Source organism: Planococcus citri, chromosome 5, assembly GCF_950023065.1.
Source record: "Planococcus citri chromosome 5, ihPlaCitr1.1, whole genome shotgun sequence".
NCBI lineage: Eukaryota > Metazoa > Arthropoda > Insecta > Hemiptera > Pseudococcidae > Planococcus > Planococcus citri.
The window spans coordinates 3,476,548-3,500,222 of NC_088681.1; the positions used below are offsets into that span (position 1 = coordinate 3,476,548).

General features: G+C 36.2%; 1 protein-coding gene across 1 annotated transcript in view; it reads right to left on the bottom strand.

Annotated features, from left to right (window-relative positions):
• Positions 1 to 23,675, bottom strand: part of LOC135846713 (lachesin-like) — a 311,535-nt gene that overhangs the window by 121,161 nt on the left and 166,699 nt on the right. Inside the window, exon 3 of the mRNA XM_065365955.1 lies at positions 4,680 to 4,822. Within this exon, the coding sequence (XP_065222027.1) occupies positions 4,680 to 4,822 (143 nt within the window). The remainder of the gene's footprint in view (positions 1 to 4,679; positions 4,823 to 23,675) is intronic.

Sequence of the window (23,675 nt, forward strand, 5' to 3'; positions counted from 1 at the left end):
TATAATATGCTGTGATATTAGGATTGTTTGTACAAATATTTGGCTATTTAAGTTCATTTTACGAGTTGAAAAAATTATATGTACGACGCGTCTAAGTTGATCAAATTTTGATTCGATTGAAATGTAGGTAGGTAAGTATAATAAATCTAAAGGGCAAAGTTATAAGTTGATTTTTCAAAGTCGAATAACTGTTCAAGTATTCTCATAAATTGAACTTCATTGCTTTATGCATGAAAATTTTAAAGTAAAATGAAAAAAGTTTCGACTTTTGCATTATTTCTTTATTGACCTAAATTCGAAAATTGAAGGCGATTGAAAATTTCAAAAATTTAAAAGCAACTCAAATTTTCCATTTTTTTAAAATTTTCAGAGATTTTCATGTTGAGTTTACCTACTCAATTTGTTTCGTGACCGAGAAATTCTGCCCTAGGAGGAGGATGGAGCAATCAATCAATATCTACATATTATTTTTTCCAGATCAGATTTTGTGAATGATCTGAAAATTGAATTAAGTGCCAGGAACCAGTTTCCAAATTGAGAGATTTTGTGCCAGGAGCAAGATATACCCATAAGAACTTGAAAAAAAAAATCATCAGCAGATTTCATGTTAGAAATCTGCAAATGCACAAATGAACTTTCCGGGAGAAAGTTTCATGATGAGGGGGTCTTGTGCCAGGAGAAATTTTTCAAATTTGGTCTTCATAGATTTTACGTGATTAATTTCAAACTTGACCTCCAAGAAACGCGTTTCCGATCAGGGGGTTCTGCGCCAGGAGCAATTTTTTGTTCATTTCGATCCTGGAGTGAGATAAGATGGATGTTCTTTATTGAAATTATGCCATCAAATTTAAGGTATGTAAATTATGTAAACTTCACTTTCTGGGAACAAATTTTTTATGTAGGGAGGATTCTGCATCAGGAGCAATATTTTTTTCAATCCAATGTGCATATTTGACTTGATCTGAAACTTTATTTTTGGTTTTTCGATCGGAGAGGGGGGGGAGATTCTGCGTCAGTGGCAAGAAAAGACGGATATTCTGTCTTGAAATGGAATCATACATGATTTAAGTATTATTTATAAAATTCATCCCTTGAAACAAGTTTTGCGATGAAAGAGTTGTGCGCCAGGAGCAATTTTTTCAAATTTGATCATCAGATTTTCAATTCGATTTGAATACTTGATTGATCTGAAAGTTCACTTTTTGTTTTTACATCGCGGGTCCTGCGCCAGGAGCAAGAAAAGATGGATATTTTTTTTTAGAAGTTGGATCATCAGGTTTCGTGTGATTGATCAGAAAATTCACTTTTCAGGCAGAGGTTTTGGGACAAGAGGGTTCTGCGCCAGGAGCATTTTCCCAGTAAGACTCTTCAAAAAAATGTAGCATGATTAATTTTGAACTTCACTTTTCAAATAGATGAGGATCTATTGCAACCCCTCACCCCCCGTTGAACCTCCAGGACAACTTTTTTCTTAGAGGGGGTGTTCCTGAGGAACATTTCTAGCCCTTGTCCTAAAAAAAAGTGGCCCTACTTACAAAATGACGACAATTTTGATTGACAGGTCGCCCGAAAGATTTTGCGTTCCAACATAGGACTTGCACGAAATTTTTTAAATAGTATACAGGTAGATCGAAAGATCAGGCAAAAATTAATCACCTCTCAAAATTTCAAGTGCTAAAGTGACTTTTTCGATTTTTGGTGAATTTTTGAAAATCATATAAGGTATATTAAGCCAAAAATGAGGGGAAAAAATCAAAATTTTACCAATTTTCCAAGAAAGCTGAAATTTGAGATGTACCCTATTTCGGACATGCCAAATCGATTGGAAACTGTTTCAAACTGATTTCAGCAGTTCTGGAGCCTTCAGCAGATTTATGAAACTCGAAATTCTCACAAAGTGTCACCAAATTTAGTTGCAAAGCCAAAATTTACTCCACACTTCAATTTTAACACCCTCTGAAGACGATTTCAGGTGTGCTCAATTCATTTTGGAGCCTCCAGTGACTTTTTGAAAATTACTGGAGTCTCCACCAGATTATTAAAACTTGAAATTCCCACAAAATTTCATCAAATGGAGTTATCAAGCTGAAATTTACTTCGCAAACTAATTTCAATACGATATGAAGTGGACTTCATGGTGGTTTCAAATGGTTCTGAAGCTTCCACCTACTTTCTGGAAATTTCATTTCAAAAAATCGCTTGAGGCTCCAAAATAACTCGAAAATCAACCAGCAGTCGACTTCGTAGCGTATTGACATTAGTTTGCAGACTACATTTTGGCTTTCCATCTCCATTTGATGAAACTATGTGGGAATTTCGAGTTTCAAAAATCTACTGGAGGCTCCAGAACTGCTCAAAACGGTTTGACATAGTTTCCAATCAATTTGGCATGTCGAAAATAGAGTATATGCCAATTTCAGATTTCTTGGTCAATTTGGTAAAATTTTGATTTTTTCTCTCATTTTTGGCCTAAATTTGATTTTCAAAAATTCACCAAAAATCGAAAAAGTCACTTCAGCACTTGAAATTTTGAGAGGTGATAAAATTTTGCGTGATCTTTTGACCTACTTTTGTACGGTTTAAAAAATTTCGTGCAAGTCCTCGGCTGACCTGTCTATCAAAATGGCCACCATTTTGTAAATAGGGCCACCTTTTTTTTTTTTGGACAAGGGCTAGAAATATCCCTTAGAACTCCCCCTTTAGGAAAAAACGTGTCCTGGAGGATCGATGGGAGGTGGTGCAATAGATCCTTATGTGTGCTCCCCAACGAAAAGAAATTTCGTGATTAGGGAGTTCTGCGCCAGGAGCAACGATAGGAAACCATTATCAACTGATATGAGTGATTCAAAAAAGGTACACCTACATAGGTACCAAAAATATCAGGCGTATAAGGTAATTTGTTTAAATTTTGATTGTTTTTCCCATTTTTGTTTCAAGTTTGATTTTCATAAATTCACAAACAATCGAAACATTCATTTTTGTGCTTAAAATTTTGGCTGGTGATTCTGGCATGATTTTTCGGTCTATGGGTTTGTCAGGTTCAGAAAATTTCCTGACAGTCGAGGTACCTCCCTTTGTAGAGCAAAATAATTATGAACTTTAGGGTGGATCCCAAATGAAAAATTAGTCAATAGATTTTTTACCAAATTATTGGAGACTTTTATTTTAAGCTAAAAATTCCCTCGAATAAATTTCAACTCCGGAGGGAAACCTGGAGGAAAAATAGTAATTTTCAAGGGGGATTTCCGAAAAAATCTTTTTTTGTTTGCTTTAGCTTCTATCCAACGTGTTTTTGAAACCGAGTTCCCAAAGATAATTTTTGAGATTCGGTGTCGATTTAGGTCATTGCCATCGAAATCCAAGACCTTTTTTTAGTGTTGTTCCGCAAATGGTTGGTTTATTTTAGGATAAATTCGTGTTTTGAACATTTTTTCTGGAATATTTCTCATTAATTAAATTATACCTACTATCAAAAAATATAATTTTTGAAAGAAGTGAAATATTTTCGAACACATTTGCGCCTATTTCAAAAACCTAAATCTAATGAATTTTTGGTATTTTTCTCCATTTTTTGAAATTGGCAATCACCTAATGCTCAAAAAAAAATGCGTACTTGATAGATACCATTCATCAGTTATTTGCATAATTAGCTTCGAGTTAAGAGACGAAATATGTACCTACTTTCACGAACTTAACACATATAAGTAGGTACGGATTAATCACTATACAGCAAGTTTTTACACAGGTAGGGTATATTTATCGACTCCCTCTTCTAATATGTATTTTAGATCGTCTAGCACGCGATGTAGCGAGCAAAATCTCTCTGAAAACGCCAGCCAGCAACATATTTGGGTTGGTGAGCCCTCGAAGGTAGAAAATGTTACCAAAGCAAACACTATCAGTTGGCGAAATTTTACATCATCATCAATTAATATTCGGCACTATATACGGCTCTACGAGTAGATGTTGTTTGGATGGTAAATTTTAACAATACCTTGATTACTTATACTACGTCTATGTAAAGTTTAGTTTTCAAACTAAGTTATTAAATCGATTCGGTATATAACGAAGTAGGTACATAATACGTTGCAGTTTTTTTCCTATTCCTAACAACAACGTAAACGAATTCACGCTTCATTAAATTATTTCCAAGCGAAAATGCCTAAAGCAGACACCCAGCTCGGATATTTTTACACAACCGATATGCTATAGACAAGCTGGGATGTGCTGCTTGTTTCCTTTATGATGCTGCTTTTTCCATCAAACAACTTTCAACGTGTAACTATTAGCGAATAAATACCTCGTTTAGCGGAGCTGAAATCTTAGAATATTCTAGGAATAGGTAAACCACCCGGGCTCGGTGGATGAGCAAGAGCAAGAGAGCTACACGTACAATACGCATTACACACAATAGACGAAACATATTTCATCCGCTGGTTTTGGAAATTTCAAATTGATGTAATGTTTTATACGAGTATACCGCATCAGACGTATATAAAGAGTACAATTACCCGAAAGGGCACATCCGCCATACCCCCAATCCTCGCACGTCGGTCGTCCTCGTCGTCGTAGTCGTAGTCGTATCTCCTCTTGTCGTGTCGTAACGTAACAGATCCGCATTAAAATGTCCGGGCGATACTAATAAGGAAAACGAGAATCTAAATTAAATTTCTATTTACCTTGTAATTTCCTAAATCTGTAACGGAACAAGTTAACACCGCTTCGCGTCCCAAAGGTACGGTAATATTTTTAATTGGCGCGCTGAATTCCGGCTCTTTATCCGCGTTCACGTTCACGTTTACTCCATCTACTGCGGCACTTTCTGCAAAAAGAATCAACTTTCGGTTAGAATAAATACGAATAAAATTTAAATTAAAATGTACAATCGTTGGCTTATTCTTGATTACAGAGCTCACTATTTCATGGTGAACCGATTCTACTCTTCGCCGCGTATACAGCGAGTAAAAAAGAAAAAGAGACGAAAAAAACGCCACGAGTTCATTTATTATATTATTTGAAATACGCTCGAATATAGAAGAGAGGGACAGGTGGAGGAGTGAAGAGGGAAAGTTTCGTGTATTTTTACGCCAGAGAGATTGTTTTATGAATGGGTATGAAAATTGGAAAATTTCGACGAGATTTATGAAAAATGAATTTATTAGTTTTCAGACTTCTTCGGTGTCATCGTTCAATCTTGTAATTGAACTTATAAGTTTCGATGACCTCGTACTTAGAACCTATTGGGGTTTAATTTCACCCCCTCGTGTATCTACTCAATGCTATTTCTCTGTTCAAGTGTGTGTGTGGGTTTCATCGTCTCTTCTTCCTTTTTCGAGCGTTTCAGCAAAACTCAGAAGAGGCAGAGAAAAGAGGTTTACAATGTAAGATTGAAATGCCAAAAAAACGAAAAAATTTAATTCAGGCTAAGGACACTAAATATTACCTCATCGTTCATCCCCCCTCCAATTATCCTTTCACCATTTTGAAAATTTTCATTTTTCACGAACGTTAATTCAAAGTTATAAAATTTTAAAGGAATTACTTACTGTTGAATTGCCAATTTGTAGATAATTTGGAAATGTTATCGAAAAAGATGTAAGCAGTCAGATTATCTTTTTGAGTACCTAATATTTGAAAAATTCATTTATATAGAAAAATATTACCAGATTTGGATTCAGAACCTTCAAAACCCAAGCAAATGATATACAACTTGACTTTTTATCTATTTTACAAAAAACCACCCCCTTATGTCATCTAAACCACCCTTTGTCAGCATTTTGAGTCAGTTAATGTGATACGAAGGGCACATTTGTAGCCAGTCAACGTATTTAATTCAGTTTATTATCTTGAACAATATTGATAAAATGTGAGAGCAATTCAATATAATGCTTCGAAGGGTTGGAAAGTGGTGGTTGGAGGAAGAAAGGGGTAGACAGTAAATGGAAAATGACGTTTTAAATTTATTTTCACAATAATTTTCATATTTAATTTTACTTATATTCTGCGTTAGCATGAATTTGCAAGTTCTCAGTCATCAACATTTTGACAGAACTGTAAAAATGGTTCAATTCTCATTGAAAAATTCATTTTTTTGAAAAAATATCGCCAGTATTGGATTTAGCGAACTCAAAACTCAAGCAATCGATATACAACTCGACTTTTTATCAAATTTTCAAAATCCACCCCCTGACCCCCCTCTTATATCATTTGAACCACCCCCAGTGGTATTTTGAATCATTTCATATGCAACAAAGTGCATTTTTGTAGACAATTGACGGATTTCATACTTTTAAAACCTACTTGACATTTGCTCGTTTTATGTGAAATTAGGGTGATTGTGATGGTGGAGGGGGTATTTGTGGAATAATAAGGGGTGGATTTCGAAAGATGATAAAAAGTCTTCATGTATGTCGATTTCATGGTTTTTGGGGGTGCTGAGTTCGAATTTGTTGGTATTTTTACAATGTAAACGCAAGTTTTTGAAATATTTGAGAATTAACGCAAAATTTAGCGACATTGCAGCAATTTTATCTTTAGAAGTCTGTTTTGATTGGGTGAAAATTCCAAAAAATTCATTGGAAAGAATACAGAAAGCCAACTGAACTCTTAAAGTTGCATTTTTGGCTACTTTAAATAATTGTAATGTGAACTTGTCTTTATTTTGTGGTTTTATGTTGCGAAAGAAGTTGACAAAACGTAGAAATAATTGAATTTGATCCTGTAGATGATGAGAAGGGGGATGAAGTGTATATTTTATCTCATTTCATGGAGTGATTTGAATCCATTTTTTTACATCAATTCTGACACTGTCGTTCAAAAACATGATTTTGTCGTGGGATTTTCTTGTCGTGCAATTCCCTTCATCTGTCGTTCAATTAAAGTTTTCCCTTTTTTTTTTCGTACTGTGTTTTGATAAATTTTCATCTTCTTGGATAAAAATACTTCTTACAAAAAATTAAAGTTGGTTGGATTCCAGCTAAAAAAATTTTTTTATGAAAATATGTTGTAAATTTCATATTTAGCACCCCAAAACCCCAAGCAATCGATATACAACTCGAGTTTTTATCAGATTTTCAAAAATCACCCCTTCATGTCCTTGAAATCACCCCCAGTTGTCTGTTGAGCCAATTATTGTGCTGCCAAGTGCACCTTTGTGGGAAGCCAACATATTTGGCATTTTCATTTAACCAACTCGACATTTGGTCTTACTACCTAAATTTCGGGAATGAAAGGTGAGCTTTTGTGGAACTACAAAGGAGGAGGGAGGGGGTAAACTTTAAAATATGATAAAAAATCGTCATGTATATCGATTTCATGGTTTTTCGGTGTCCTGAGTTCGAATCTGAAGATATTTTTACGATTGAATAGAGCGTTTCTGGAATATCTCTGAAATGTAATGATTTTTCGCTGATTTCGGCAAAAAAAAAATAGTCGAGGAGCCCCCTTAAGGATCTATTGCACCCCCCTGCCGATCCTCCGGGACAACTTTTTTCTTAAAGGGGGAGTCCTACGGAACATTTTTAGCCCTTGTCCTCAAAAACAAAAGTGGCCCTACTTACAAAATGGCGGACATTTCCATTGACAGGTCAGCCGAAATCGCAGATTTTGCGTTCAAACATAGGACGAGCATAATATTTTTTAAACCGTACAAAGGTAGATCGAAAGAGCAGGCAAAAATTAATCACCTGTCAAAGTTTCAAGTGCTAAAGTGCGTTTTTCGATTTTTGGTGAATTTTCAAAAATCAAATTTTGGTCAAAATGTGAGAAAAAATCAAAATTTTACCAAATTGACCTGGAAAGCTTAAATTTGGGGTATACCCTATTTTCGATCTGCCAAATCGATTGGAAACTGTTTCAAACCGTTTTGAGCAGTACTGGACCCTCCAGCAGATTTTTGAAACTCGAAATTTCCACAAAATTCATCGAAATGGAGTTGGAAAGCTGAAATTTATTCTGCAAACTAATTTCAATGCGCTACGAAGTACTGTAGGTAAATTTCAAAGTCGTTTTGGAGCCTCCAGCGATTTTTTGAAAATTACGCGAGCCTCCAGCAGACTTTTTTAAACTTTGAATTTTTACAACATTTTATAAAAATGGAAAGCTGAAAATATTTACTCTACACTTGGATTTTAACACCCTCTGAAGACGACTTCAGGTGGGTTCAAGTCATTTTGGAGCTTCCAGCGACTTTTTGAAAATTACTGGAGCCTCTAGTAGATTTTTTGAAACTTGAAATTCCCGCAACATTTTACCAAATGGAGTTGGCAAGCTGAAATTTACTTCGCAAACTAATTTCAATGCGATATGAAGTCGACTACATAGTGGTTTCAAATGATTTTGAAATTTCCAGCTACTTTTGGAAATTTCAATTTTCCAAAAAGCGCCATACAACTTTTCAAAAAGTTGCTGGAGGCTCCAAAACGACTTGAAATCCACCAGCAGTCGACTTCGTTAGCGTATTGAAATTAGTTTGCAGAACGAATTTCGACTTTCCATCTCCGTTTGATAAATTTTGGGAAAATCGCAAGTTTCAAAAATCTGCTGGAGGCCCCAGTAATTTTCAAAAAATCGCTGGAGGCTTCAAAACGACTCGAAATCCTCCTGCAGTTGACTTCGTAGCGTATTGAAATTAGTTTGCAGAGTAAATTTCGGTTATCCAACTCTATTTGAGGAAATTTTGTGGGAATTTCGAGTTCTAAAAATCTGCTGGAAGCTCCAGAACAGCTCAAAACGCTTTGAATCAGTTTCTAATCGATTTTGCATGTCGAAAATAGGGTATATCCCAAATCTCAGCTTTCTTGGTCAATTTGATAAAATTTTGATTTTTTTCCACTCATTTTTGGCCTAATTTTGATTTTCAAAAATTCACCAAAAATCGAAAAACGCACTTTGGTACTTGAAATTCTCACACGTGATGAATTTTTGCATGGTCTTTCGATCTACCTCTGTACGGTTTGAAAAATGTTGTGCAAGTCCTATGTTGAAACGCAAAATCTGCGATTTCGGCTGAACTACCAATCAAAATGGCCGCCATTTTGTGAGTAGGGTCACTTTTTTTGAGTACAAGGGCTAGAAATGTTTCTTAGGACTCCCCCTTTGAGAAAAAAGTTGTCCTGGAGGATCGACAGGGGGGTGCAATATTGCTCCAGAGGACTACTTATTAATGAAGACAAACATCCAAGGGCGTGTTCTGGGTTTTTACTGCACTGGACCAGTCCAATTTTTGCTGCCCCCCAACCAATACTTTTTGCTGACTCCAACTCAACTTTTTTTTATGCTCTCAGCCTCCAAGCTCAAGACCATAGCAATTCACATTTAAAAACCCCAAATCCACTCTTCCCCATCTTTAACAAATTCTCGAAAATTTTCTCAAATAAAAGAGATTTTCTTGTACTTTTTTCGCTCGAGCTAGAAATTGTGATTTAAGGTAATGCTCCCACATTTTCGTACTTGAACCACTGTTTTTATTCAACATGATGGATTCTTAAAAAAGCAATTAAAGCAGATGAAAAAAAAAATTTGAAAATTAGCTAACACAATTACTTTAAACCTTTATGCATACCTACTCGTATTTGGCGAATAATTTTTGCCTAAATGAATTAAAATTTTGAGGAAATGAAATGTCGACTTTTTATGGAGGGGGAGGGGGGTAAAAATGAGTCTAATATTTGATTGAAGAAAAAAGTGAGGAATGAGACATTTTATGCTTCCAACTCGAATTTAATTTGAAATGGAAAAATTGAAAAGTAAATTCTGAATTGATCCTGACGCAGAATCTCTCAGAAAAAATTACGGAAGATCTGATAGTATTCTTTCAAAAAAAAAAATCTTGCTCCTGGCGCAGAACCCCCCGATCAAAAAACACGTTCTTGGGAAATGAAATTTCACCACGAAATATGAAGAAAAAAATTGTATCAGTTCGCAAATCAACAAATCTTTCAGAACAATGAAACCCTAAACAATAAACCAAAAAAAAAAAAATTGAAAACTCTTGGTCAATAAGAGAGTCCGTAAGCCTTCAAATTCATCCGACACGTACGTAGGTATCCAAAGTAAAAAGGCGATTCTCTGTTCTATTTCTGACCGCATCCTAAACGTCAATCAGTATCCGGATAACGCAGTTAATAAAATAAAAATAAAACCAACAAAAGAGGAAAAAAGGAAATAAAAGCAAACGAAAAGACAAGCGACGTAAAGTAAAATATACTCGTAGTCGTATCCAAGTTGCGAAGCACTTAAGAAGAGCATCAATAGCGAAGGTAAAAACGAAGGTAATTCGTCACTTTCGATACGTTTTGCGTGTGCGGTAGCACGTGTGAAGTGTTGCAAAAAACGTCGAACGACGACGGGTTTATCGAAATCATTATAAGAATTCACCTCAGAAGAAAGAGTCAGTGAGACGGTGAACTTTGTGCGGAAAAAAAACACCCTTTCTGGATATTGTTTTTGCTTCTTGTTATTCGTCTGTGTGGATGGTTGTCGTCGTCGTTGTCACGTCCAAAATGAAAAATTTTCTCGCAATAAAACCGACGGGTCGGATCGTTTAGTATTACGGTTTCACACAATACTAAACATATACTCGTGTATACGATGAGGAGTATTTCGTAATAAGCATACGAAATTGCCCGGCTGCCACAACGGGGCTCATTTTAATGGCAGCTATTTCGCGAGACGAGTCGAATAAACGTTTAAAACACCTTAAGCAATTAATATAAACAATGAAATATACGATCGTATGTGTGTCTACGTACGCGTACGAATATAGTCGAACTGTGTGGAAAAAGCACGTTGCTCGGTGAACGCTATACCATATCGTATACCACATCTATTCACTTATCGTAAACTCGAAATGAGATAGCCCCGATGGCTTCCAAGATACGTGAACAAAATTGAAAATCGTTTCCAATTCAAAAGATGTTTTCTTTTGTTTCGACTATAGATACGAACCAAAGTGCCGAGTTAGAATTTAATCGTGTTGTGGTTTTTACCAAACGCAGCTGTTTTCTCAAAATGGAAAGAAAATAATAACACAATATCGACCTAGATAAACTAGGTATAATTTTGGAACAGCCCATCATCTGTCCTTCGTATACTGCGAAACCTATAAAATCATTTTTACGACGACAAATTACGAGTACCCCCCCCTCCCTCACCATACCGTACCAATGCATCGTGAAAACTTGAAAAAGCGCGAATGAATCGAGTACCTATATAGGTAGCTCGGTGTAGATGCGCCTTCGTATAGACTCTATACGATGGTTTTTTTTTCTATTTTATAATGGGCGTACTACCACCTCCTACTTATAGTACCTCTCGGTGTGCTACACGAGCGAAAAAATTTATTATCTTATAAAAGTAACAACTTACGATACGGTCACGAGAGAGTAAATTGTACTTAACAGTTAAATTATTACTTCATTCGGAATCACCTACATATGAGAAGACGATGCAATGGCGCGTAATGGTGTGTTACTTTATACAGAAAAGCTTTTTATTTTCACCCTCCTCCACCAAAACTGATATCCTCAGTCTTTCCATCTCTCAACGCAGTAAAATACATTTCCAACAAAAACACCAGCAGTACTACCATAATATGTAGGTACGATCGATAAGGTGCAATTCTACTAATTATATGTTGATGAATCGTCGACCAAATGGCGCGGCGCGTTCTTGGTGGAAGTACATCTTCGACGAGATGAACGAAACGAGAAACTTTTCCTCTCTCACAAACGTTTCGTTCGTGAATTGCACAACCTAACTTAACGTGAAAATGTGTACTTAGGCTTCTCTCGTAATGCACCATTATATTACGTATGTAAAAACATGATTACAGACTGCTATAATATTAACACATTTCACCTAACTTATGAGTATACGAACGAAGGTAAGTATTCTACTTGCAGATATGTACCTTTACCTATGTACGCTAGTATGGTAGTAAAATTGGCGTATAAGTTTGTGCAACGATGCAGCTCGACTATACTTATACGAGTAGTACCTATACTGCACATGCATATGGATAGGTATAGTGTATTATGGTTTTGAATATCCTGTGTCTGAAGCGCGCTATAACGCGAGCTACCTTTTATACAGTAGGTATCTCGTAGCTAAAGAGCTAAATACATTTCGTTCGCGGTATAATTTTAACATCTAACAACGTATGTTACATGTGAAAACATTTATAATACTGCAAATGATTACCTCGCTGTAGAAAGCTGCCTCAATTTTAACATATGGTACACGAGATGAAAGTAAACGCAAATGATGAAAAACTCTATTCGCCTGTCAATAGAAGCTCAATGTTTGCAGGGGAGTACTGCTCGTATTAGGTTAGGGAACCGTGATCCAGGGCAAAATCCGGATAAAAGAGATAGGTACATAATTATACAGCTTGGTTCTTGGGTGAGAATTTTTTTCGATTTTTTTCTCCCCCCCCCCCCATAAAGTGGTTCCATTTGATGAAAAAGAAAATCCTATGAATTTTCCATCTCTTATAAGGGAAAAATAGGTGCCAGATTGCCCACCCCGGACCAATTTTCAAAAAAAAAAACGAAGCATTTTATTAATTTTTAAACAATTTTTCTCCCTCTCAATATTGCTCATTTGAACCAAAACTTCTCTACATTTTTTTCAACTATCCAAAGGGGAAAAAGGTGAGAGATTGAAGGGGTTCAGAAGAAAGATTTTCATCAATTCCACCCTCGCTCACCTCTGATGAAACCCACAGAAATATTGTTGAATATTTGTTACCTCATCTCTACACAATGAAAAAAAGGAACTGGTCCTCTTTCTCAAAAATGAAAAAAAAATGAATATTTTTGACATTTTTTCTTCTAAATTTCAATCGAAACTGTCGCATAGCTTGATTTCTGTATTCTATTTTAAGATCCAAAAATACAGCTGCTGGAGTCCACCAAAACGATACAATGTCATCTTCCAGTGATTGCAAGGCTCTTTGGTATGCAAAATATGTGACGCGGCACAACAAAATCGACCTTCAGACCTAAAAAATTATTTTTCACTTTTTGACGGATTTTTGGTCCTCGGACATTCAAAAATCATTTAAAACCACCCAGAAGTCCCTATGATTTGCATAGCTCCATATACATGGTAATCCAGTCAGAAGTGTGCTCATTTTTTTGATTTTTTTGATTTTTTTAAAAATTGTTTCATTATTTTAACTTTTAAATCGACCTGGAGGCGAAACAAAGCGTTCTATGAGAAAAATATTTTAAGCAAAGTTGTAGAGAATTAAATTTCCAAAAACCTATAAGAAGTTTATTTTTCTCCAAAATGCATAGTTTTTCCGTTTTTCTCAAAAAACAAAAACTTCATGATGATTACTTACCATAAAATTTCTGTTTTTTGAGAAAAATGGAAAAACTATGCATTTTGGAGAAAAATAAACCTCTTATAGGTTTTTGGAAATTTAATTCTCTACAACTTTGCTTGGGTGTATTTTTCTCGTAGAACGCTTTGTTTCGCCTCCAGATTGATTTCAAAATTGAAAATAATGAAAAAATAAAAAAAAAAATTGAAAAAATGAGCGCAATCACGGCTGAGCCCCCTGTATCAATGTAAATAACCGTTTTACCCACTGATGTTCACACAAAACAGGCAAGAAACGTTATCCAAGACTATCCCGCACAACATATTGTAGACGTCGACATTTACATCGACTACGTTTTTTTCCAACATATGAAGAGTGATATTCCAAAACTCGCTTTGTCCATTTTTATCAAAGTTGGGTTTTCAGTGGTACCTGGTAGATGAAGTATTAACTCACATTCCTACATCATCAACCTACCAAAATGAGGTGTTAAACTCACCTAAATAGCCAATTCACTAAAAATTAAAAAAAAAATAATGTTCCAAAACGCGTTTTGTCCGTTTTTATTGAAATTTTTTTCAGCAGTATTTAGTGGATGAAATGTATACCTACACTCCTACATCATAAATCTACTCAAATAAAGTGCTAAACTCGCCTAAAAAGCCAATTTACCCGTCTAAAGGGAAACTGTTTTTCCTCTCTCCTGAAAAGTTGTGAAAATGGACAAAGCAAGTTTTGGAATATCACTCTTCATATGATGGAAAAAGTGGTCAATTAATTATTTAGTAGGAATCTTCTGTCCATACAAAAGCAAGGTAAATGAAAATTTTTGAAATTTTCTCATTATTTCTGATACCTCGACATGCCATCTCGACATGTAGATGTAAAATTCGATGCTTGAAATTTACATCTACAACTATGTTGACCAATTTTTCAGAATTAAAATTTCTGTTTTAGTATTTAAAATTTTAGTAAACATTCAAAAATATGATCTTGTTCAATGTGGAAAACGAATTTTTTAGGGAATTGATGAAATTATTCACTTTTCCGCAGTTTGGAGATGTAGATGATATGATGTTGATATTGTGGATGTATTTGTTGATGTCGAATTTCACATCAACATTAACATCGACATGTCGACATGAAAATGGATTAGTTTAGTACTCGCAGATAAAGTATTGCACCATCTTTGATATAAGGGATTTCTGTTGAACTTCTTGATTATACAGACTTTTCGTCTGTACTTCTTCGGAAGTGGACTTTGCATCGATGCTGTTTTCAGCACTAGCAATAGCCACATCAGAGGAAATAACTTTTGGAAAAAAAAAATTAAAAATTTTTAAACTCAAATTCTATAACTTAACGAAGCTGGAGGTCGACATAAATTTTGATGTGAATGTCGATCCATCCACATCCGTCACTTTTGGATGCCCCATGTCGATGTGAATTTCGACCCTATGTGGAGCCAATTGTCAACACGAATGTAGATCAACATCAGTCGACAATTACATCGACAATTAGCTCGACACAGGGTCGAAATTCACATCGACATGTGGCATCCAAAAGTGACGGATGTGGATGGGTCGACATTCACATCGAAATTAGCATGGTCATTGTTGTACGGGATGTTTAGCTCAATTTAGCCGGAGAACCTGATTAGAACGCAAGCGCTTCCGCTAAATGAGCAGAACTGGACTGAAAACTTTAACCCCCCATATAACTCAAAAACTTGTTTTCAGTTCGAAGGTCGATTTTGTCGTGCCGCGTCACATATGTATCCATCTGCACTAGTTTCCTGCCTGGGGATTTAGGCTTTATTACTGGGAATAATAAAATTATCTTTGTAAATCCTTTTCCCTTCAGGAGCTCAATAATTTCCGCTGCTATGCGCTTCAGGATTCGAGAATCTAATCCACCATAGTTTATTTCATATTGGCCTAACAAAAAAATGGCCTTTATTCTCATAAGTTGGTAACACTGATTATTTTGTGTAAGTCAGGGATGTTAATCTGCTCCTTGAGATAAGGATGTGTGATGTCAGGCTTCCTTCTTGTGACAATATTTGCCAGGTAGAAAGCCAAAGAATTGCGAACAAACTTGTAGCCTTTGAATGGTTGCTCTTGAAAAGCTTCCACTTGTGCTGAGTTGCACTCGTCCGCTACTTGTTTTCTGATGGCTGAGAGATTGACTCATTTGAAGCTCCTGAGGGCGCTGGTGGTGATTGCGGCTCCTCAGATTCATTATCAGTAGCTGACTCTTCCTCCCCTGTGGCGGGGTTGACCTTGAATGATTTTTCAGGTTTTTTGAACTTCTTTTTGCTTTTATTTTCTTTGTGAGTGTTTTTGGAGTCATCTACCTTGGTCTGCTGCTTTGATTTGTCATAGTTGGGTTTTTTGTACTCGCCAGTTGTGCGCCTACTTTCATTGTTGGCTGCACTGCTACGTGACTCGGATGCCCCAGACTGCCTGTTTGTATCATACTTACGAGTAGTTTGAACGTCTATTGTTTACTCTGTCTCCAAAGTCTTGCTGTCGCAATTTTTGAGCTTGTTGCTGTTGAACTTGCTGAGTAGGCGTAGGAGTTCGAGGAAAACTCTTCAATTTTGGTCATGTTGGTGAGCCTCCTCTCGAATACATCGATATTTTGATGCTCTACCTCAGTGAACCTGGGTCTCAAACACGTTGATAATTTACCATAAATTCTCATTATGATGTCATCTTCCGGAGTATTCGTTGTTTTAAATATTTTGAGCCAACTGCCAAATCGATTGGAAACGGTTTCAAACTTTTTTGAGTAGTACTGGAGCCTCCAGCAGATTTTTGAAACTCGACATTCGCACAAAATTTCATCAAATGGAGTTGGAATGTCGAAATTCATTCTGCAAACTAATTTCAATACGCTACAAAGTCTACCAGTTGTTTTGGCGCCTACAGCGATTTTTTGAAAATTACTGGAGCCTCCAGTAAATTTTTGAAACTAGATAAGTGAAGATGGAAAGCCAAAATTTACTCTGCACTCCAATTTTAACACCCTCTGAAGATGGTTTCAGGTAGGTTCAAGTCATTTTGGAGCCTACAGCGACTTTTTGAAAATTACTGGGGTCTCCACCAGATTTTTGAAATTGAAATTTTCACAATATTAATTTATCAAATAATGGAGATGCAAGCCGCAATTTACTCTGCAAACTAATTTCAATACGATGTGAAGTCAACTGCAGGTAAATTTCAAGTCGTTTTGGAGCCTCCAGCGATTTTTTGAAAACTACTGGAGCCTCCAGTAGATTTTTGAAACTTGACATTTCCCCAATCGCAGATTTTGCGTTACAACTTACAATTAGGACTGGCACGAAATTTTTTGAACCGTACAAAGGTAGATCGCAAGATCAGGCAAAAATTTATCACTTTCCAAAATTTCAAGTGGTGCTTTTTCGATTTTTGATGAATTTTTGAAAATCAAATTATTAGGCCAAAAATGAGTAAAAAATCAAAATGTTACCAAATTGACCAAGAAAGCTGAAATTTGGGATATAATCTATTTTGACATGCCAAATCGACTGGAAATCGTTTCAAACCGTTTTGACCACCTCTAGAGCCTCCAGTAGATTTTTTAAACTTGAAATTTCCCATAACTTCATCAAATGGGAGATGGAAAACCGAAATTCATTCTGCAAACTAATTTCGATACGATACGAAGTCGACTGCAGGTTGATTTCAAGCTGTTTTGGAGCCTCCAGCGACTTTTTGGAAATTACAGGAGCCTCCAATAGATTTTTGAAACTTGAAATTTCCCAAAATTTCATCAAATGGAGATGGAATGCCAAAATTCATTCTGCAAACTAATTTAAATATGCTACAAAGTCGACTACTGTTTTGGAGCCTCCAGCGACTTTTTGAAAGGTTGTATGGTGTTTTTTTGGAAAAGTGAAATTTCCAAAAAGTAGCTGGAATCTTCTAAACCATTTGAAACCACCATGCAGTCGACTTCATATCGTATTGAAATCAGTTTGCAGAATAAATTTCGGCTTTCCAACTCCACATTGATGAAATTTTGTGAGAATTCGCAAGTCTAAAAAATCTGCTGGAGGCTCCAGAACTGCTCAAAATGGTTTGAAACAGTTTCCAATCGATTTGGCATGTTGATAATAGGGTGGAAACCCATTTCACCTTACTTCTAGATCGAATTACGAATGTAAAGTTGCTCCTGGCGCAGAACCCTCCCGTAAAAAGCTTCTTTCTAGAATGCATGAATTGAATTTTCAGATTATTTACCAGTACTTAGAATCTTTTGATTACCTATACCTACTACATATCCATGCCATCCTGTTCCTGATGCGTGCATTTTTCAACTTTTGACGAATTTTTGAAAATTAAATTTGTATCTACCTACTCAAAATGAAAAAAAATCAAAATTTCACCAAATTTTTCTAGAAAGCTGAAATTTAGTACATACCCTATTTATGACCTCCCTAATCGATTGGAAACAGTTTCCAACCGTTTGCAGCACTCCTGAAGCCTCCAGCAGATTTTTAGAGCTAGAAATTCCCACTGAATTTCACAAAACGAAGATGGAAAGCTAAAAATAATTTATACTGCACTCTTTGCAACATGCTGAGTTGACTGCAGCCCTGCAGGTAGTTTCGAACCATTTTGGAGGTTCCAGCAGAATTGTGAAATTTACAGTCCCCCCCCCCAAAAAAAAAACTCCCGATTGCTTGACAAAAATACAAGTATGATTCCGAACTGGCAGACGTCAGTTTTCGAAATCTTTGGATAAAAAATTCCAGTACAATTTTCCAAATATTCACAGCTTGGCAAATTTAAAATTCATCTGAAAATTTAATCTCAATTCCATTTCAATTTACTTTCCATCAATTTATATCTACTTATTTTCACCAAACCCGATATTTTTTTAATTTCACGTATCGAGAACGTCTCCGCCAAACCTTCCACTTGAAATTTGACTCCCGATTACGAACCTGCAGAGCTAATTAATCAGATGATATAATCCCTAAGGGAGTTCGTAATGAGATAAAATCCACGTGTAGTGTTTTTTCTTTAGTACTCGTGTACGGTAAAAATTTCAAGATCAATGGCTCGGACTCGGGACGTAAAATATTTCGGGTCTTCGCTAATTAAAATTCCTTCACTCGAGCGGTTCGCCTGGTAAAGCCTAATTAATGCGCATTTCACTAATGTACATGCTTCAAAAAAGATGTTAAATTTTAAAAGCTCTCTCTCTCTCACACACAGCCAAGTGAAACAATAATTTAAAAAGTTACACGAATGGAAAACTTTTTGAATTGTAAAAGTTGGCGTGTCTTTTTTCCAAAACCTATGCTAAAGACCCAAAGGACCTCTCTGGTGAATGGTCGCGTTCATTTTAACCACGCGAATATATTTTCAAGCCACTTGAAAAAATAAACATTCGGGTTATTCCAGGAAGTCCACACTAAGGAGCATTTATTCGTATGGGAAATCGCGTATAATGTTCGTAAGTGAGCCATTTTTGACTCGAGATAATTTAGATATACCTACGTTAAAAAAAAAAAAAAGTCAACGTTGAAGGAAAATTATAAATTCTTAGAGTAGGTAGAAATAAAAAAAAAGACGAATTTCCGTTTTGGAAAATTCCTTTCATGTTTCCAAAAGTGAAAAAAAAAAGAAGACAGTAATGCAGGTCCTTTAGCGTATGTCTTTCTCAATATGATATATGTACACGGTATATTACGAGTTGGAAAACTTATATAAAGCTCATACCCTAAGCCATCTTCTTTGCAACTTATCGAGCAGGGAATACGCGTACATAACTACGAAGCCACTAACCCGAAAAGTCTGCTCTAATTAGTTCACAAACTCTAGAATGACTTTCTATATAAGTACTATAAGCATGTTCGAGAGCACGGTGTTCATCGTCGACGAGTCGAGTCGACGCGGCGAACAAGTACATAAGCAGCGAAAGGACTTTAACACACCGAAAAATATTCCATACGTTGTAAGTCTGGTCATAAAAAAGGTGTTAAAATTCTGTTAAGATGCACTTCGTTAAATTTGTATTAAGCAACAAAAGCTTTTTTCTCATAACACTGCGAAATGGCGTAAGTGTGTGCGAGTGTAGTGTACCTACGCGTATCTCTTCTTATTTCAAGCGCAAGTACAGAAACAATCATCGTCGAGCTGGATTCCATACTCTGCAGAAAGCATTCAGAGCTTGTTGTAGTGTTAGCTCTTTATTGCATTCCATTATTGTAACAAATACCGCGTTGGAAAATAAACTCGAATGTAATATCGCTCCGCTAAGGTGCTGCGAAACGTGTGTAGAGCTTTTATTTTTTCCAAAATACCATTCATTCGTTTCCATTTCATATTACGTGTGTAATGAAAGTTGAAATTTTAACTTGATTAAGGCTGACTGCTGCACCACTCAATGAAACGAGGAAACAAGTGTCTCGGACACGAGTATCCTCATATCGCATAATTTTAAGCACGTTTAACCAAATTATCTGCTTACATTGCCAGTGAGACTACGACTGTGAAAATAGATTTTTTGAGTGGAGTTGAGAGGGAGAGGGTGGTCCTGATAGGTAAACGAATATGAGACAAGACGTGTGTATTTACTTAAAGAAATTTCTACTTCTTTTTTTTTCAAGTTTGATATTTTTCTCAAAAATATTCGGTAAACGTATCCAAAAATTTCCCATCATCGATAGGTACTATAATCGAATAAACATTCGACGAAACGAACGACACAGAACATAAAAATAAACAAATACGTACGCGGTCGGATGTATATTTGTATATATATGGAGAAAATGAATGAAAACACGCCACCCTGTGTCACACCACTTCACCACGTCCATTTTGCTGTTGCTGCTTCACCCTATAGCATACGATTTTCGTAAATGGCGAAAAACATTTATGAAAATGAATACACATATTTTGTTGGCTCGAATCCGAACACTCGTACACGACAGCGGTCGTTGTTAATTTGTAAAATTTTCTCTTTTTATTGACGCTGAATAAATAATAAATACCGTGTCAGAAAACGGATTAATTGATTTCGAATTTTTCAACGCGATATTTCATCTCATCTGCGATGGAATTTCGTGCTCGTTAAGTTTTGGTTAAAATTTGTCTCTTTATTTTTTTCGATGTTCGTCTTTTTTTTTTAAAAAAAAAAAACGTGGTTAAATGTTTCATCGAGGCTCGTGTCTTGTGGTGGAAAATTTCTCGAATTTTCTTTAAAAGTTGTTTTTCATTCGCTCGAATTGAAAATTCCAAATTGTCGTAGAAAATATAGAGATCTCGCAAGAAGTGAAAATTTTCTCTGTGTGGGAAATTGGAAGAAAAGTTTCACTTGTGAGAGGAAATAAATGGCTTTATCTTCTTTTATCCAGTGATGGAAATTCAAGTGGTGAGACCCTCCGCTCTTCTTTTGCCTTTACAATGAATGGGATGCAGGTTCAGACTGTGATAAATGGTGAAGATTTCCTCCTGGCGCAGAACCCCTTGATTAGAAAACAAGGTTTTAGGAAGCGAAGTTTAGGATTAATTACATAAAATCGTGGAATCTGATTGAGAAATAACTTGTTCCTAGAAAATGAGTTCTTATATTATTCACATAAAATCTAACGATGTAAAATTCTATAAAAGAATATCCATCTTAGCTCACTCCTGACGTAGAACCTCCTCATCAAAAACGCATTTCTTACAAGTCAATTTTTACATTATTCATGTAAAATCAGATGATATAATTAAAGAAAACAGCTCCTGGCGCAGAACCCTCTCATCAAAAAACATGTCTCTTCAGGGGTGAGGGGGTGGGGGAATTTTCTAATTATTCACGTAAAATATTTTGATTAAAATTTGAGAAAGAATATCTGTATCATCTGGTCCTTGATACAAAATCCTTTCCCTCCCATTAGAAAAACCAAAAAATTAAGTGATTCTGATTGTTTGATTTTGGCCAGAATGTGGTGTAGGTTTCTTTGTTTTTTTTTTTGAATTTTTTGAAAATATTGAATTTGAAACTCTCATTGTGTTTGTCTCAATCAAACATGGAAGCGAAAAGTTAAAATAGCAGCAGAAAAGTCTATTCCATTCAAAGGAAGAAGAAAACACAAACCATGGATGACTCAAGAGATACTGGATCTGATGGAAGAACGAAGAAAAGAAAACAGACCAAGTAACGAATACACGGTGATAGATAATCAGATCATGGGAACAATCAAGAAACTGAAGAGGTCTGGATCAGCTACATACAAGAATTGTATGGAGATGATACACGTCCGGCTCAAATTGAAGTTTCATCCACAGAAGAGGCACCACGAATTGAAATTTGGGAGCTGAGGAATGCGGTGAAGCGAGCCAGAAACCACAAAGCAGTGGGGGAAGATCTCATACCAGCAGACTTGATTAAACATCTAACACCAGAGTATGAAAAAGAGCTGCTGAAGATAATAAACAAAATATATGATGAAGGCACGCTGCCTAAGGACTTCAAAGCAGTAAACTTCGTACCAATACCAAAAAAGAACAACTCGCAAAAATGCTCTGAATATAGAACTATTGCACTGATGAGCCACGCACTGAAGCTACTACTCTCCATCATAAATGCCAGAATTGAAAAGAAGATAGATGAAAATCTAAGTGAAACACAATATGGCTTCGTAGCGAAAAAAGGGACGAGAGATGCAATTGCTCTGCTGAAAGGGATCATTCAAAGAGCACTGAATGCAAATAGGGAAATCATTGCTTGCTTCGTCGATTATGAAAAAGCATTTGATCGTGTCAACCATGAGAAGATGTTGGAGATCCTGAAAAAATGCAATATCGATGACAAAGACCTGCAAATAATCAAGAACCTGTACTGGGAGCAAAGCGCTAACATCAAGATTGGAACTGAGTACTCGGAGAAGGGATGTGGAATAAAGAGAGGTGTGAGGCAAGGATGCCCCCTCTCACCCAGATTGTTCAATGTGTATGCAGAAGAAATAATGAGGGAAGCGCGAATCGAACGAATGGGATTCAAGATCAACGGCAAGAGAATAAACGAAATAAGATATGCAGATGAAAAAGTGATCCTTGCTGGGACAGAAGCAGAGATGCAGAAAATGATCGACTGAATTAACAGTGCGGGATTAAAATACGGAATGAAAATAAATGCAGGCAAGACCAAGGTGATGAGATTTACAAAAGGAGATGATAAAGTGGTCAAAATCAACATCGGATCACAAGAAATTGAAAATGTAAACCAATTCAGATACCTTGGAGCGCTGATAAACAATGATGGCAGAGATAATAAAGAAATTAAATCACGGATTGGAATGGCAAAAACCGCTTTCAACAACCTTGCCAATGTGTTGGGAAATCGAACAATGAGTATAGATCTGAGGAAGAGAATTATGCGATGCTACGTATGGACCATTCTGAAGTAGGTATTCCTGCGAAACATGGACCATGAGTGCAGAATGCAAGAACAAAGTATCCGCTTTCGAGATGTGGTGCTATCGAAGGCTACTACGAATCTCATGGAAAGACTTCATTACCAACAAGGAAGTATTAGCAAGAATAGGAGAGGAGCGGAAAGTCGTAGTTGAAGATATCAAAACTAGAAAGCTAAAGTATTTAGCTCATAAAATACGAGAAAACGGTATTTTCATGCTAGCGGTACAGGGGAAAATCCAAGGAAGATCGACGAGAGGGAGGAAACGATCGGAGCTGTTAACAACAAACTCACCAGCCAACTCTCCCTGTAAGACCCTGAAAGAAATGATCAGATACTCTAGATACCGGCTAATATACATGGATATATACGCTATCTCCTGTAAAGGAGCGCGACTACAATGACGATGACAATCACAAGTCCTTACTTGGGTCTGAAAACACCCACTGATTGAAACAGTGTTTGACTCAACCACTGCAGGCTTCAATTCTGATTGTTTGATATTGGCCAGTTCCATATGTGAGTCTCAAAACACCCAGTGAATAAAACAGTGCCTGACTCAACCACTGGTGTTTACAATTCTGATTGTTTGACTTGAGTGAAGTAGGTCCCTTGTTTGTTATTTGGAATTTTTGGAAATATTGAAAAAGTGAAAGAAAAGAATGAATGAAAGAAAAAAATGAAAGAAAGAAAGAAAGAAAGATAGATAAGATGAAAAGAAGAAAACACAAAAAGACAAAAAAAAACAAAAAGACGAAACGACGAAAAGACAAAATGACAAAACGACGAGATGACAAAACAACGAAACGTCGAAACGTCGACACGACAAAACGACGAAAACACAAAACGACAAAAAGATGAAATGACGAAAAGGTGAAACGATGAAAAGATGAAACGACAAAAA